Below are 13,786 nucleotides of genomic sequence, written 5' to 3' on the forward strand. Positions count from 1 at the left end.
CAGAATGTTGGCTCTACACTTCATTAATAAGAAAATATAATTCTCATGTTCAGGTTTTTTCAAAGGAGCATGGATAAGCTGGGTAAGACCGGGGTCACACTTGCGAGTTCAATGCGAGAAACTCGGGCAAGTCTCTTGCATCAAGTCCCGACACTGCTGCCCGCACTTGGGACCGAAGCGTTCAGCTGCATAGAAATACATGCAACCACAAACTCCGGTCCCGAGTGCCGGAGGCAGAGCTGGGACTTGATTCAAGAGACTCGCGCAAGTTTCTTGCATTGAACTCGGAAGTGTGACCCCGGCCTTAGTGTTAAAATTGGCAAAAGGCTAAAAGGGATTTTTCAATTTTTATCTTTACACACGCCTTACGTAGATATTAACATTACAAAAAAAATCATGGCCAAGGAGTAATATATTATACCAACTAATATCGTTAGAAGGTGGCAGAGGCAAAGCCAACACAGCAAACAAGAAACATAAAAATCCTAGAATTGGTATTAATCGATTTGCTAGACTCGGTCCAGAAGTTAGTATTTTGTCATTTCAATTACAGCAATGCCGTCAAGACCACCTGAGGGCCACAGAACCCCAGAGCTGTACCCTAGGCTGTTAAGACTTACGATATGTTCACACTGCATTTTTTTGCAAAACATTTTTTTATGTGTTTTTTTTCTTTTTCCCATTCTCATTTGAAGATTTAAAAAACACTGCAAAAACTTAAGAATTGACATGCTCCAACTTTGAACCTGCTTCAAATCTGCAAGGAAAAAAACAAGCAGTGTGTGTTACAGAAATCTCATTCACTTTGCTGATACAGTAAAAGGCAGCCTTTTTTGTGACAAAAATACATGGAAAAAATTGGAAAAAAACAGGAAAACCTCAGCGTGAACAAGCCATTAGACTGGAATTGTAATTGTCCAGCTGCGGTTTGGGCCACTTTCTTCAATGTTGTGAGAGTTTGTGTTTTTAAGATAGTGGTATAGTGACTATTGTGACCCAAAAAAAGTGTGTGGCACAGCACTTTGTGGTAGAGAGTAGCTTCTCAGCAACCTGTAGTAGACCAGTAGATAGGTAGCAGAGTCTGCTATCATTTTGCACCACCACTGCTGGATTGTAATCACTGACAATAATTTAAAGGGGTTGTCTAGCCTTAAGGTAGAAGTCTGTAGACACTCTATTGAATGTGAGCGCCGTAAGACCTTTTTGGTGCCAACGCTGGGTGTAGGCATTCATGCGACTTTGAGTATGTGATTTGTATAGTTTCGGCAACATTACGAAAAGGCATGTCCAGCCTCACTCGATGCACTTGCATTGAGAGAGACCATGCATGCAGTGGCGTAACTAGTCTGATTGGCCCCGGTGCATTATTTGAACCGGGCCCCCCATGTTAAATATATATATATGTATATATGTAAATATATACAGTATATACTATATATATATATATATATATATATATATATATATATATATATATGTATATATATATATATATGCAGTATATGCCCTCCATCCTGTTATATATGTCCCTTATCCTGGCCCCATCCTGGTAGATATCCCCATCCTGGTATATATATTCTCCGTTCTTCCGCTGTTCTTTAATGTATAGAAAAAAATCAACAATTATACTCACCAGGGGCATACATAAAAATCATGGGGCCCCATAGCAGAAGTATAATACACTCCTCATAGTCCTCCATATAGTATACTTCATAGCCCTTAATCCTCCATATAGTATAATGCACCTCCATAATAGTATAATACACAGCCAATATCTTTCATATAGTATAATGCATAGCCCATAGTCCTCCATATAGTGTAATGCACCTCCATATTAGTATTAGTCATAGCTTATATCCTTCATATAGTATAATGCACAGCCCATAATCCTCCATAAAGTATAATGCAGAGCCCATAGTCATCCATAAAGTATAGTGCACAGCCCATAGTCATTTATAAAATATAATGGACAGTCCATAGTCCTTCATAAAATATAATGCACAGACCATAGTCATCTGTAAAGTATAATGCATGGTTCATAGTCCTCCATAAAGTAAAATGCACAGCCCTTAGTCCTCCATAAAGTATGATGATACATAGCCTAAAGTCATAAATAAGGCCTCCTTCATGCATCCTGGTGATTCTGTTACTGGAAAAGCAGTACCAGTGGTATCCGTGACCATGTGTACATGTGTGACATACAGTTAGTGATGTTCCCAGGTGCTTGGTGCTAAATGCAACTGTCAGCATTGTCACCTGGTCTCCCTGCGATCAGCGCGACCAGACAATGCTGATGGGAGTTGGAGTCAGCAAACACTGCGTGTGTATATTGTGCATTAAATAAATAAATAAATAAAAATGGCATGGGATCATTCTTCATTTTCCTAACCAGCTGAGGGAAAGCCAACAACTGGGGGCTCTTAATATTCTGAGATGGAGCCAATAGCCATAAAGATTCACAGCCTATTAATAACAGCTCACAGCTGTTTACTTAGCTTTTACAGGTTATTACAGTGGGACCCCCCAAAATGATAGGGGAGCCACCAATATTTACTAACCAGCAAAGGCTAAACAGACAGCTGCGGGCTGGGACGGGCCATGCATATTGGCCCTCTTCCAGACTAAGGACATCAGCCCTCAGCAGCTCCAGAAATGGCACATCCATTAGATGCACCAATTCTGGGGCTTAGCCTCCACTCTTCCCACTTGCCCTGGTGGAGTGGAAAGTGGGGTAATAGTTGTGGGGTTGATGTCAGCTTTGTAATGTAAGCAGAGAACAAGCCCAGAGGTTAGTAATGGAGAGGTGTCTATCAGACACCCCCATTACTAACCCCATAGTCAAATTTAGTAAAGACACAGCCAAAGTAAAGTACTTTATTTGAAATAAACACTCCCGACCCTCTTTTATCCATTTATTCAGCAAAAATAAAAATAGAAAAGCAAAGTTACACTCACCTTTCCATCGATATTCATAATGCTCATGTCCCACGAATATACCCAACTCGGCTACATCCAGATGGTGTGGTGACAGGTGACATCAGTGATGCGACTGCTCACCATGCCACCAGGAACACACTGAGCTGAGTGTGAGAACGCGGCTGCCTGTGACCGTCGGGAGATCGCAAGAAGACCTGGCGTCAATGATGAGTTTAATTCAGCACCTGGTGCCTGGAAACAGTGATAACTATACTGCTTTTCTCAGGCGCCGGTACGTATCACACTGATAACACACAGATGTCATCCATGTGTCATCAGTGTGCAAGTGTTCAGAACGCATTTCGGCCTTGGTGAAAAATAAAGGACATATCTGCGAGTTTTTCACATGGACAAACAATCAGTGTGAAAAACTTGACATGTGTGCACCACCATTGAATACAAAGTGTCTGTGTGTATCCATATTTGTGGTCCTTAAAAAATGGACCGCAAACGAACTTAAAAAACAGATGTGTGAAGGGGGCCTAAAGTATAATGCACAGCCCATATTGATCCATGTACTCCCTGATTTAAAAAACATAAGTACTCACCTTTCCTCTGCTCCACCATCAAGCGGGGTCCTCTTCTAAAGCCACTGACTTCAGTGTGTATTGCAATGTTGCAGCGACCAAAAAAACGTAATTCTGGCATTTTGATTGTTTTTCTATCTATGCTATTTACCAATTGGATTAATTCTTTTTATATATTGATTGATTGATTGATTGATTGATTGATTGATTGATTGATTGATTGATCTGGCGATTCTGAATGCGGTGATACCAAATATGTGTATATTTTATTTTTTTATAATTGTTTTATTTTGAATGGGGCGAATGGGGGGTGATTTGAAATTTTATATATTTTTTATTTTTTTTATATTTTTAAAAACTTTTTTTTTACTTTTTACTTGCTTCAATAGTCTCCATGGGAGACTAGAAGCTGCAATCATCCGATCGCTTGTGCTACATAGAGCAGGGCTGCAGCCCAGCTCCATATAGCAGTAATGCTCACTTGCTATGAGCACCGTCCGCGCATGTCAGCGCTCATAGCTATCCGGCTATGACAACTACAGGGGTCTCCTGCAGACCCCGGGTTGTTATGCCAACCCATCGGCAACCCGCGGACATGTGACATGGGTGCCAATGGGAAGGGTCAATGACATGCTTTCTGCGCATGCATATTAAATTACACTGTCAGAGTTTTACAGAGTTTTACAGTGGCATTTAACATGTTAACAGGTGTGGGTGGATCGCGATTCCACCCGTGGCTGTTAGGGGCACATGACAGCTGATCGGAGCCGGCACCAAACAGGGGGAGGAGTCCAGTGTCGGATATATCTGTCATTGGACGTTAAGGTATTAAAGGCAATCTGTAAGTAGGACCAGCCCTTCTAAGCCGTCTATATGGGCATGCAGATCATAGGAAGATAAATGAATACCTTGATATTATACCTATTATCCGATGTTTTATTCCAGAGAAATCCATATTTTTCTTAATATGTAAATAAGATGTTGAAATCTATGGGACCAACATAGATCTTTGTCTTCAGAGCTTGTTTAAAATAAAAGGGGGCGTTACCAGTATCAGACATGTAATGACTGACAGTTTGCTCTCCTGATCTACATTTCTTACACTGGTATCGCCCTGTTTTGTTTAAAATATGCTCTGTAGGCAGATTTTCAGGGAGCTCTATGTCTGGCTCATAGATCTTAACAGTTAATTTACATATTAAGAAAAATGTCGATTTCTCTGTAATAAGACATTGGCTTGCTGATATTATAGTAATATTTACTTCAGCTTTCAATTACCTAAATGCCAATATAGATGGCTTAGGAGGGTTGATTCTACTGACAAATTCCATATAATAAAAATGTAAATAAAAGAAATTATAATATTATGTATAGAATTAATTTGCAATACAAATTACAGCTGCCTTCGAGGCTAAAACATTCACAGTTATAACTATATACAACGATCACTTTGTATACATAGCCAGTTTTGATATGAGAGGAATAGGAGTCATATTTTTAGGATTCAGTAGAATATTTATTCTTGGAACAGAGAAAATGTTAAGAGAACAAAGATGAAGGACTGATCTACCCTTTACAATAAGCCACCCTTGTTGCCATAGAAACATGCAATTTGCTTTACTTAGTTATCTTAGAAAGGGAAGAGGGAAAAGACTGCTTAACTTTTTTATTTTATTGACTTCACATTTCACTTGCCCTAGAAATGTTTTAAGGCATATCGCCAAACTATAAAGCTAGAGGTTTCTACATAAGAAATTGTAAAAATATATTTTCTTTAAAAATGTATATGTAAAAGGGTTCCTGCTACCATTAAAAAGTTATATTTTGCCATCGATTTGTCTACTCTTTGTTTTATGAGCTTTTATATTCTTTTGTCTAATTCTCTAATAAAGTCTACAAGGGGATTTCTTAATATTAGAGATTAGCAACAAAATTCAAATTTGCCTCCGAATTTGCCAGTTTGTGCAGATTTTACTAGGAAAGAATTACTCTGCAAAAATGTAATGTCCCTCATTATACTTTGGGTTTTTATCAGTCCCCAGGGTATAATAAACGTAATAGGTAAAAAATGTAAAAATATTTCTCACATTTTTGCTCATCTCGAAGACCGTCCCCGTTGCTCTCTGCCAGCCTGCTAACTGGTCCTCCACCCCTCCGCCGTGTTGTATTTCTGTCCTTGTGTTTTCTCAAGGCTGGGACTTCCGGCAGTGAGCAGGCCCTGGAATTAACTACGAATGTACAGGTCATTCAGGCCGCGGAGCTTGTGCAGAGAATTCCAGGGCCTGCTCACAGCACCGATGAAAAACGATCTCAATACAAGAGCGATCACTGACATCTGAATGAGGCCTCAGGGTGATATCATTCTTTTTTTTCTTATGTTTCTTGAACTGTACTAATCATATTCAGTAGAGATGGATGAAAATATATCAGATTTGAATTGAATTGTACATAAAATTACAAAAATTAGCATTTTGGATAATACAGATTTTTCTGTAATTGTCGCTGTGCAAATTCAGCAAAATGGCAGCAGCACATCTACGGCCCTGTATTTACTCTTTGCATTAAAAAATCTGTATTCTTCAAAATGCGGATTTTTGTGAGATTTGAGTAAATTTCAATTTTACTAGAATAAATTCCCCCATCTCTACTGAATATGATTAGTCCAGGCCAAGAAATATAAGAAAAAGCCTCATTCAGACATCAATAATTTCTCTAGTATTCAGAAAAAAAATGTTTTGGATCAGATTTTCATCACTGTTGTGTCAGTGTGTCAGTTTTTACAATCAGTGTTTAAGCAGTGATTTTCTCATAATGCAAAAAAATAATTGCAAACTTCTCATCGATCACATGTTAAAAACGGACAAAACAGGGAATGCACATGTTAGCATCCGTGTGATGTCCATGATTTCCAGACCCATAGACTTGTATAGGTAATCTCTTTCAGGCAACCACGATGTTCGTTGATCAAAAAGACACCATCGCCATCACAATATAGAAAGCGTTGTCATTGGCGTTGCATGTCCTGCAGCCACTCCTTGTTGACTTTAGAATCTGGATCATAGTGTTCCAAGGCTTTATCTCACAATATCAATTTAAGAAGGGATCAACGCAGAAGAAGATGTCGTGGCAAGAGTCGCCACCATCAAGCAGCAGAGAAACAGAAGCAGGGCATGGCATCTAGTCTCTCACCAGGGAATGAAAGCTGCACTTCAACACCTCCTGCACGGCTGCAGTTGGAGACACCCATGGGGCCTCCAGGAACATCTGCTGCAGCAAGTGAATCTTGCTGTCGAAGAGCATGGTCCACAAATGTCAGTGAAGGATTGCTTGCGATACTTATAATATTTTGATCAAATTTAAAAAAGAAAGGCAGAATGAATGTTCCAGTTTGTCCTAAAGGGAAAGTGCCCCCCTCTGCCTGAGTGGTAAGCCTTTATATAATCTAACAATTAGGGAGTCCGTATTTTGAGTGTTCTATCTGTAAAAAACTCATCTTTAAGCTAAGACAAGGCAAAATATTAGAACACGGATTTGTCGATGATTGGTCTATTGTCTCAGTATAGAGAGTGTTTTGGAGTGAGGTTTGAACAAAATCATAAAACTGGCAAAAATGTTCAAGAACTGGCTTCAGGTATATCTCTGAGGGAGTGGCACACTCGTGTCTGCTGGGTTCTTAATTAAGGTTATTTCAGATTCATTGCAAAGAGTGCCTGTCTCTGGGAGCACCCAGTCACCACTTCTGTCTAGAGATGGGCGGACCTCTGGATGTTCTTGTCTGGTGAGTTCGGTCGAACATGAGAAAAAATGTCCGGGTTCGGGTACCAGAACAGTACCTGGACCCAAACCTGGACCCCCATTCACCTGAATGTGGGGACCGAACATCCAGTGTTTGCCACGCTGTCATGTGTATGACAGCACCGCTAACACTGCTTCTGATCGGCGGTAAAATCATTACCTATGGTCAGACAACTGCGATCAAAGGTAAAAAGTTTACCTATGGTCACTAGCATCAGCTGATGGGACTACTGCACCCATCAGCTGATGTTTTCTGCCTCTAATAACGGAGAGAAGGCGAAGGCTGCTTAAAAAAAGATGATGTGGGTTCCCCTGTATTTTTTATAACCACCCAGGCAAAATTAACAGCTGGGGGCAAGATTAGAGGGGTCCCCCTTGCCTTTTAAAGAAAATTAATTAAACAAATAATTTTAAAAAATGGCACATAATTTTAAAAAATGGCACGGGGTCCTTCCTATTTTTGACAACCAGCCTAGCTAAAGCAGACAGCTGGGGGCTGGTATTCTCAGGCTAGTAAAGCCACCACAAGAAAAGATACTAGGTCTAATGAAGTATCAAATTGTAACAACTTTATTATTAAAATCATTTAGACAAAAAGTGAACAGAGATGACAATACAAAGCTATAAATGAAAGGATATTGTGCAAAAACAGCAGGAGGTTTTGTACCCAGGGGTCTAGTTACTAACGCATATAATAATCACCAATAATTATTCAGATATAACAACTGACTAAGAAGACATAGTATTCCTAGCCATTACTGCAATTGACAGGTGGCATATATTGCAAAATAATTAATGCTGCCAAAATAACCATTGGTGCCATAATGGTGATGAATGGTATTTGCTGGCTATAGTTATTTCGGCAGCATTAATTATTTTGCAATATATGCCACCTTTCACATATAACTTTGTATTGTCATCTTCGCTCACTTTTTGTCTAAATGATTTTAATAATAAAGTTGTTACAATTTGATACTTTATTAGACCTAGTATCATCTTTTCTTGTGGTGGTGTTATAAATATGATGATGAGTCCAAAGGTCCTTTGATAGATAGGTGCAATATAATGAGTATTTGTACCATGCAGAAACGCCATATAAGTTGTTATCAGGCTGGTAAAGGGCTATTAATATTGCCCCCCTTGCCTAAAAATAGCAGCCTCCCAGAAAAGGCGCATTTATTAGATTATCATTCTCCCAATGATTCTCAGCCTGGACGGGCGCATCTCGGCACCGTCCGGGTTGAAAACAGTTTATTCCCAGACATGGATTATGGCGTGGGACAGAATGATGGACAGATGTGGGATATGGTTGTTTTTTTTAGTTTTGTTTTGTTACAGGAGACGAGGGATTCAATGAAATGGGCATTAGGTGAGTATAACTGTGTTTGTTATTTTTAAATAAAAATGGAAAATTGTGTTTTTTTATTCAAATGAAGGACTTTATACTTGCTGTGTGTTTATTTGCAATATAACTATAGAATCAGTATTGGATAGGTGTCTTATAGACGCCTCAACATTACTAACCCATGGTCTTTTGTCACTGGACGATACAAAGGTGACATCAACCCCACAAATATGAACCCCACTTGCCACCACTACAGGGCAAATGGAAAGAGCCAGGCACAGTGCCAGAATTGGCACAGCTAATAGATGTGTGGGCTGCTATTTTTAGGCTAGGGGGGCAATATCAATGGCCCCTTACCAGCCTAAGAATACCAGCCCCAGATGACTGCTTTAGCTTGGCTTGTTTAAAAAAACAGTGTGGGGACCCCTCTATTCTTGATAACCAGCATTGCTAATGCTGACAGCTGAGTGTTGCAGCCTGCAGCAGTCAGTTATGCCTGGCTGGTAATTAAAAATACAGGGGAACCCACAACGTTTTTTTTAATTATTTATTTAGCGTCCAGGTAGCTGCTGATGAATACTCCAATCAGCCATCGCCTGTTCTCGCTGTTATTAATGACAGAAGGCATAGGCTGATGGGAGCAATAGTCCCATCATCTGATGCCATTGCCCAGAAGTAAACTTTTTACCTCCGATTACAGCTGCGGGCACACTCTGTCATTTATCTGATTGTGTTAATGATTTTACCGCCGATCATCAGGAGTGTTTACCATGCTTTCAAGCACATGACAGCGCAACAAACACCCGGTGTTCTTGGTGAAGTCCATGTTCTGTGTCCATGTCCGAACAGTAGGTGTTCAGTATAGACGATGAACTTTACTGTTCAGGTTCACCCATCTTTACTTCTATCAAACAAAATTGTTACAGCAATGACCATGATCACGATGGCTCAAATGACACCCACGTAGACAGGCAGAAAACAGATATTCTTACTGAAGGGTTTTCATGTGGTTTATTCATACTGTTTAGTTTTCTGGCTGTATTGCAATTTGTCCAATAATTCGAAATCAGATCATTAACACCTAGATGTTGCTATGGATTAATTGATCAAAAAAGTACAGTTAGAATGCCAACCCATTTGCAGAGGCTCCATTTCCTAATTTAAGAGTATCCCCTCTTGGGTTGGTCCATCAAAAAAGGGGTCAGGTAAGTTTAGGTTGATTCATCATGTGTCATATCTTCCTGAGGACTCAGTCATTGATGAGATTTCAAAAGAAGAGATGCCCGTGTCATATACATCGTTTCACGTGGGTTTGCTGCTTTGGCACTGGTGCGTTACTACCTAAATCGGATATTCAGTCAGTGTTTTGCCTCTTGCCTGTGCATCTGGCCTGTTGGGTTGTGATTTAGAGTATGATTTCTATGTAGACAAGTGCTTGCCCAGTGGTTGTTCCAACTCATGTTTTTATTTAGACTTTTTGTTATTTTTGGAATGAATGGTGCATTTTGAGACAGGCATGGCATCAGTGGTGCATTATTTGCATGATGAGGGGTCTCATTGTGGAAAAAAAGTGAAGTTCCTTTGATACAGCTTTTATTTTTAGATATAAAAAAGATGCAGTTAGGATAGTTTCAGCTTTCTAGATACCAAACCACCTCAGTTAGTGTCAATAATTGATCAGTTTACAAAGGCAAAAAATTCCACCATGAGTCATGTCCAGTCTCCTCTTAGTTTATTGGTGATCGCCATATCTTTCCAATTGGCAATGTTTTCCCACGCATCTATCCTTGGTGACACAAGGTGTGGTAAGGCCAATGTATTTTATACTTCTTGCTCGTTCTATGAGAGAAGACTTGTTAATGTAGCATATCTCCCTTCAGATGTTCAATGGTATGGCAATGTGCAAGGAAGAGGAAGGATCAAGTTTAGATTTACAACTGTTTACAAATGTGGCTGGAAGTATGTTTTTTGTGATGTTTTTAGTCAGTTTTGCTCCTGGGCTTCTTGGACCTTTAGCTGGTTTGGAAGAAAGTTTGGTAATGACACATTTGGAATTCGACATAACATTGGCAATCGAGACTTGGGGAGTTTATGTGGAGAAAAGGCGCATACATTTTTGGATAGAAAATATATCAATGGTTCAAGTGAATAATTCTTTTACATCAAGTTAACTTCACGTTTTAGGCTTATTATATGACTTAGTTTTGTGCTGTTTGCATTCATAGCAGAGCCTGAGAAATATGGTTAAGTTTAGCAGGTCATAACTTTCCTTCTTCTGCTGATAATCATTTGAATTTCACGTTAGATTTTTTTGGTTCATTTGCTTCAAAGAGAAGTTTCAGCATAGGCAAAAAAAACTTATCAGATATTGTGTTGTGCTAAAATTTTGGGGTTGTTCCGATGTGACAAAACAATTTTTGGTGAGAGATTTAGCGGTGCTGGAAAAGGGAGACACAGAACTTGAGTGGCATGTGGTGACTGTCATTTACATTGCATCATGGACTTTTAGGTGTGTTACCGGATATTTGTTTATCTCATCATGAGTCAGTGTTATTATCTGCAGCTTTGTCCATGGTATTTCTGCAGTTATTAATAACTTTGGGCGTAAATTGGGACTTTGGGGGGGGGGGGGAGCACTGCTGAGATCATTATCCAGGAGAAAACATCCCATGAAAGATTCAGTTGTAAAAAAACGCCACCATGCCAGCAGTCTAAAGGTGAACACAGTTGCAAGAGCAGATGAAGTGCACCCATCACAGAGTAGGTGCACTTTTTTTCGGTATTCTTTTATTATGGGCCCATGGACCTTCATTGTTAATGGGTTGGAACACTACTTAAAACAGAACTTTTATTTACCTGAGCAGGTTGTATGCTGCTGATTTTCTCTGAAGGTGAATCAATGTGTCGTGCTTCTTGCTTCTCTGTTGCATTCTCTAGTTTAGGACCTAATAACGCAAAGAAGATTATTTTATTTTTATGCTTTTATTATGTTATTATGTTAACATGACATACCTCTAAATGATAAAGCTCATAAACTGTGCCTGTTAACTGGATTATAAGGTTATGATGTATTTACCGTAGTGACCGTTGTGGTAAAAACCATATACAGAACTAGACAAAATTGTTGGTACCCTTCTGTTAAAGAAAGAAAAATCCACAATGGCCATTGAAATCACTTGAAACTTACAAAAGTAATTTTCTATTTAAATTTACTGATTATTAACTAATGAGAATCAGACATTGCTTTTGAATTATAGTTCAATGGAAACATAAAAAAACTAACTAATTAGGGGGCAGCACGGTGGATCAGTGGTTAGCACTGCATCCTTGCAGCGCTGGAGTTCTGGGTTCAAATCCCATCAAGGGCAACATCTGCAAGGAGTTTGTATGTTCTCTCCGTGTTTGCATGGGTTTCCTCCGGGTTCTCCAATTTCTTCTCACATTCCAAAGACATACTAATAGGGAATTTAGATTGTGAGCCCCATCGGGGACAGTGATGATAATGTGCGCAAAACTGTAAAGCGCTGCGGAATATGTTAGCGCTATATAAAAATAAAGATTATTATTATTATTATTAACTAATGAAAATGGCTTGGACAAAATTGATGGTATTCTTAACTTAACAATTTGTTGCACAATCGTTTTAAGGCAATTACTGGAAACAAGCAATTTCTCTAACTCTGAATAAGGTTTCTGCACCTGTCAAAAGGTATTTGAACCACTCCTCATGAACAAACTGCTCCAGCTGTTTCAGGTGTGAAGGCGCATTCTCCAGACTACTTGTTTCAGCTCCTTTCAATGTTCAACAGGATTTAGATTGGGCCTCATAGAAGCCATTCCAGAAGAGTCCAATGCTTTACTTTTAGCCATTCTTTGATTATTTTTTTTTAGCTCTGTGTATTGGATCATTATCCTGTTGCAGGACCCATGTTCTGCAACTCGCACCAAGCTTTCTGACACAGTGCAGCATGTTTACTCCAGAATGATTTGATAGTAATGAGATTTTATTGTACCCTGCACAGATTTTAGACACCCTGTGCCAGATGCAGCAAATCAGCTCCAAAACAAAACTGAGCCTCCTCCATGTTTCACAGTAAGTACAATGTTTTTTTTCTTTGTATGCTTCATTTTGCATAGATCCTATAATGACTTTCCAAAAAGCTCCAGTTTTGTCTCATCTGTCCCAAGGATATTCTCTCAGAAGTTTTGTCACTTGTCAATATTAATTTGGGCAAATTCCAATCTCATTTTGTTTTATTTGCTTTCAACAATGGTTTCCTCTTCAGTTATTTTCCTTGAAGTTCGCTTTGGCCAAGACAGTGACGGATGGTACAATCTGACACTGGTGTACCTTGACCTTGGACTTCACCTCTAATCTCTTTGGAAGTTGTTCTGGGCTTTTTGGTTATCATTTGTATTATCCATCTCTTCCATTTGTCATCAATTTTCTTCTTCCGCCCACATTCAAGGAGGCCAGCTACAGTCCCATAGATCTTAAATTTCTGAATAATATGTGCCACTGTAGTAAGCGGAACATCAAACTCTTTGGGGACTATCTTATAGCCTTTACCTTTAACATATTTGTCTATAATTTTCTTTCTAATCTCCTGAAACAACTCTTTCCTCAGCTCTCTTTGGTCCATGTTCATTGTGGTACAAACCATTTTAACAAACAGCACAGTGACTACTTTTCACCCTTCAACTAAGCTGGCTGACTGATTACAAGTTTGCGGACTCTTATGATGTTGTGATGCTAAATTACAGAAGACACTTTAATTTATAATGTTCTGTTGGTCAAATTATATCAATCTTTTCTAGGGATAGTATCATTTTTGTGCAGGCCATTTTCATTGTTTTTTTTTCTGTTTAACCACAATTCAAAGCAATGTCTGATTTTCATTAGTTGATATTCAGTAAATTTAAATAGAAAATTACTTTTGACAGTTTCAAGTTTTTTCATTGACCTTTGTGGGTGTTTTTTACTTTAACAGAAGGGAACCAACAATTTTGTCCATGTACAATACAGACCAAAAGTTTGGACACACCTTCTCATTTAAAGATTTTTCTGAATTTTCATGACTATGAAAATTGTACATTCACACTGAAGGCATCAAAACTATGAATTAACACATGTGGAACTATA

At 39.0% G+C, this 13,786-nt stretch overlaps 1 protein-coding gene across 1 annotated transcript in view; it reads right to left on the reverse strand.

Moving 5' to 3' along the window:
• The window catches only part of LOC143788840 (uncharacterized), a 75,185-nt gene extending 61,893 nt beyond the window's left edge, over positions 1-13,292 (reverse strand). Inside the window, exons 1-2 of the mRNA XM_077278751.1 lie at positions 12,995-13,292; positions 11,500-11,588 (exon numbers count right to left, since the gene is read on the reverse strand). Coding sequence (XP_077134866.1) covers positions 11,500-11,588; positions 12,995-13,292 — 387 coding nt within the window. The remainder of the gene's footprint in view (positions 1-11,499; positions 11,589-12,994) is intronic.
• Between the last annotated feature and the right edge of the window lie 494 nt (positions 13,293-13,786).

The sequence above is a fragment of the Ranitomeya variabilis genome, chromosome 8 (assembly GCF_051348905.1).
Source record: "Ranitomeya variabilis isolate aRanVar5 chromosome 8, aRanVar5.hap1, whole genome shotgun sequence".
In the NCBI taxonomy this organism is placed as follows: domain Eukaryota; kingdom Metazoa; phylum Chordata; class Amphibia; order Anura; family Dendrobatidae; genus Ranitomeya; species Ranitomeya variabilis.